At 39.9% G+C, this 4,189-nt stretch overlaps 1 protein-coding gene across 1 annotated transcript; it reads left to right on the top strand.

Moving 5' to 3' along the window:
* The first annotated feature begins 300 nt into the window (after window positions 1–300).
* Window positions 301–1,083, top strand: LOC120007293. Its single transcript, XM_038857494.1, has 2 exons — window positions 301–720; window positions 790–1,083. Exons 1-2 carry the CDS (start codon window positions 301–303, stop codon window positions 1,081–1,083), a joined length of 714 nt encoding a protein of 237 aa, XP_038713422.1.
* Window positions 1,084–4,189: the final 3,106 nt, after the last annotated feature.

Raw genomic sequence — 4,189 nt, 5'->3', positions numbered from 1 at the left:
TGCTTGAAAATCTGTTTTGTGCAATTCTTGATTATTTGATATTTGGTTATTCACTATATTGTATCACATCTTGCATTGGATTGAATATTGATTAGGAAAATCATTAGAGTCCAAATTTGTGTGCTACTTGTTAATTGCCATTAATTTGTTTAAATTGAAAAAGGGATTCCAATTGGAATTTGGGGACACAATTCACCCCCCCTCTTGTGTTAAACTCGATCCGTCAAATATATCTCTATGTCTTTCAATTACATTCTAAGCTTGAAACCAACAATCTGGTATCGGAGCTTTCAACGATCAATGGCTTCCAATCTTGTGCAACTCCAAGTACCAGTGCTGATGAAAGACAACTATGGAAAATGGAGTACTCAATTCAAGGCTTTGTTTGGCTCACAGGACCTGTGGGACATAGTCAACAATGGATACACTGAGCCTACACCTAAGGAAGAAAGAGCTTATACTGCTAAGCAAAAAAGCACACTGAAGGAGCAACGAAAGAAGGATAAGAAGGCCCTATTCCTTCTTTATCAAGGTCTGGACCAGGATGACACATTCGAGAAGATATCTGAAGCAACCACAAGCAAAGAAGTGTGGGACAATCTTGCAGTCATCTACAAAGGGGTAGAACGTGTCAAGAAGGTGCGCCTGCAGACGTTGTGGGGAGGGTTTGAAACAGTTCACATGTATGAAGGAGAAACTATGACTGATTATCATTCAAGGGTAATTAGTCTAGTTAATCAAATGAATAGAAATGGAGAAAAGCTTGATGATGTTTGAGTCATTGAAAAGATGTTACGATCATTGACCTCGAGTTTTGAGCATGTGGTCACGGCAATAGCGGAGTCTAGGGATCTTGATAAAATGAGTGTCGAGGAGTTGCTGAGGTCTCTTCGGGTGCATGAGGCTTGGTTTCGAAAGAATGTTAATACTGCAGCTGGTGGGCAAGCATTAAAGGTCAAGTTTATGCCAGATAAAACCAGTGGTGGTCGAGGAAGAGGACGTGGAGGTTCCAACTCAAGAGGGCGTGGATTTCGTGAAAGGAACTCGCAGTATGGTGAAAGGAAAATGCAGATGCAATGCTAGAATTGCAACCAGTTTGGACATCTTTCTTGTGATTGTCCATAGAAGGATGATAAGGTGGTGAACTTTGCTGAGAACACAGCAACCTTAGAAGAGGAACCTTCACTACTAGTAGCTGGATGAGAACCGTTAGAAAATGGAAATATCTGGTATTTAGATACAGGGGCCAACAATCATATGTGTGGAAGAAAAGAAATGTTTGTGGAGCTTCATGAAGGAGAGCATGGCACAGTCAACCTAGGAGATGGGACTAAACTCACCGTCTCAGGAAGCGGAAAGGTTGCAGTCACTCAAAAGAATGGAGGTACTGTAATTATTTCAGATGTTTACTATATACCAATGATGTGAAGCAATATTCTAAGTCTTAGGCACCTATTGGAGAAAGGACATGTGATTCATATGGAAGGTAACACACTTGAACTTAGAAACTCAGGAGGAGTATTGATTGCTCGAGTATCGATGACAAAGAATAGAATGTTCCCATTATTGCTAAATGCAAAATCTGAGCTTTGCCTAGCAAGTCAAGTTAAGAATGAAACAGAAAGGTGGCATTTACGCTATGGACATCTCTATGTCCAAGGTCTCAAATTGTTGTCCAAGAAAGAAATGGTGAAGGGTCTACCCAACATTGAGAAACTACAACACTTGTGCACCACTTGGATTCTTGGAAAGCAAGCAAGAGAATCCTTCCCTACTACTGCAACAAGAAGAGCAACTGCACTATTACAGTTGGTGCACACTGACATTTGCGGCCCAATTGAACCAGAATCACTTGGAGGTAACAAGTATTTCATCACGTTTATTGACAACTTTAGTAGAAAAACTTGGGTGTTCTTTCTCAAAGAAAAATCAGCTGCATTTGAAATTTTCAAAAGGTTCAAAGCTCTAACTGAGACTGAAAGTGGTTGCAAAATTGTGGTTATAAGGTCTGATCGTGGAGGGGAGTATACCTCCAATGTATTTCAAAATTTTTGCAGGGAACATGGTATTCAACACCAGCTTACAGTAGCCTATACCCCACAGCAGAAGGGGACAGCTGAGAGGAAGAATCGCACGATAATGAATATGACCAGAACACTACTCAAAGAAAGACTCATGCCTAAAGAGTTCTAGGCGGAGGCCGTAGCATGTTCTGTTTATCTCTTGAATAGGAGCCCCACGAAGAGTGTTATAGACATGACACCACAAGAGGCATGGAGTGGAGTCAAGCCTAGCGTGACACATCTTAGGGTGTTTGGCTGCATCGCATTTGCACAGGTTCCAGAAGCTAGAGGGAAGAACCTTGATGATCATGGGATCAAGTGTATATTTGTGGGCTATAGTGAAGAATCTAAAGCTTACCAATTATACAATCCTCTTGAAAAGAAGCTCTTGATCAGTCGAGACGTAGTATTCAATGAAGACACTGCATGGAGCTGGGACTCAAGTGAGAACTCAGACAAAGTGGTACAAATAGAAGAGACAGAAGCAGAACAAATATCAAATTGTAATCCAATTCCTCATCCAGAAACACAACGAGAAAAGGAAACAAATCCTTCACCAAATATTGGTAGTATTACTTCTTCAGATTCAACCCCACCTCTGCGTATGAGAAGTTTGAGAGATATATATGCAACATCTTCAGCAATAAATTATGATGATGAGTTAGAAGCAAATCTTGTACGTCTCTATGTTGATCGTGAGCCTCTGAACTTCGAAGAAGCAAACCAAAAGGAATGCTGGAAACAAAAGGGGAGTTGATGGAAGCATATATCGCTATAAGGCACGGCTAGTGGCGAAGGGGTACGGACAGAAGTATGGTATTGATTATGAAGAAGTTTTTGCACCTGTGGTCAGATTCGACACAGTGAGACTGATCATCTCAATAACAGCAGCACAGAAATGGAATATATTTCAACTTGATGTCAAATCTGCGTTCTTGTATGGAGTGCTTGAAGAAGATGTATATGTTCATCAACCCGAAGGATTTGTCATCCAAGGAGAAGAACATAAGGTGTATCATTTGAGGAAGGCTCTGTATGGCCTAAAGCAGGCACCACGGGCCTGGAATTCAAGCAGAAGTCGTCCGTATCAAGTGATACGTGAATTGCTCAGTAGTGCTTCGCCACTACCGTAGCTGGCGGAAATAGCTCATCGGAGAACATGTCAAGGAAGGAGTGATCAAGCTAGAATATTGTCATACACTTGAACAGGTGGCTGACATATTCACGAAGCCACTGCCTTTCAAGAGCTTCGCAAAACTGAGAGATATGCTTGGAATGAAGGAGATTCGCGATGATGGTAATTCAAGCCGACCTAGTTTGGGGGGGAGTTTTGTGGATAACAAATCAAGTCAGCTTGAGTCCGAGTCTTCAGCAACACCAAATCAAGTCAGCTTGAGTCCTAGTCTTCAGCAACACCTCCAGTAGGAGCTAGTATTCATGCATGATTTTAGGAATAAAGTTAGTTGCAATCATGGTTGTTTTATTTATCCGAATTGTTAGCATGTAATGCCTTTATAAGGTTGTGCAAAGTCATTCAATAAAATCAACAAAAGAGTGGGATCACTGCCAGTTTAAGTGATTGCCAAAATATATCTCTGTGTCTCTCAATTACATTGTAAGCTTGAAACCAACAGAGATAATCTCTGTGAAAATGACAGTTGGAAGAAGGTGTGGGTTTGTACAATTTGCCAGCAGGTAAAGTTTGTCATTGTAATTCTGTTTTTTCCAAATAAAAAAAAAAAACATTGCAATGACAACGCCTTTGGTTGCATTTTTCCAGTTATTTGCTTGCTTACCCCTTGATCCTCATCATGAATTTCCTTTCTAGAAATAATGCCGAGGAGGCATTGCACAAGGTGAATAGTGTTGGACCTATGGTCCTATATGTCTAATTTTGATGATATTAAATCATTTATAAATGATAATGAAACATTAAAGCAATATTTGATTTATATGAATTGAATTTAAATGACTATATATTTTTGAGATAGTGCTGGAAATTAAGGTTTGAAAACAAACATACATGAACTAAGTTAGAGCATTAATTTTCCAATTATCATATCTTAACCAACTTAGGTCGAAATGACTTGAAACTTGAACCACATGCACATGAAGGCTTAATATAT

Source organism: Tripterygium wilfordii, chromosome 10 (genome assembly GCF_013401445.1).
Source record: "Tripterygium wilfordii isolate XIE 37 chromosome 10, ASM1340144v1, whole genome shotgun sequence".
NCBI lineage: Eukaryota > Viridiplantae > Streptophyta > Magnoliopsida > Celastrales > Celastraceae > Tripterygium > Tripterygium wilfordii.
This window is presented reverse-complemented; position numbering and strand designations above follow the sequence as displayed.

Bases quoted from the DNA above. Each gene is read 5' to 3' on its own strand.
- LOC120007293 (XM_038857494.1), top strand. From the start codon at position 301: ATGGCTTCCAATCTTGTGCAACTCCAAGTACCAGTGCTGATGAAAGAC. The intron at 721-789 runs GTAATTAGTCTA...GTCATTGAAAAG, and splicing joins TGACTGATTATCATTCAAGG to ATGTTACGATCATTGACCTC.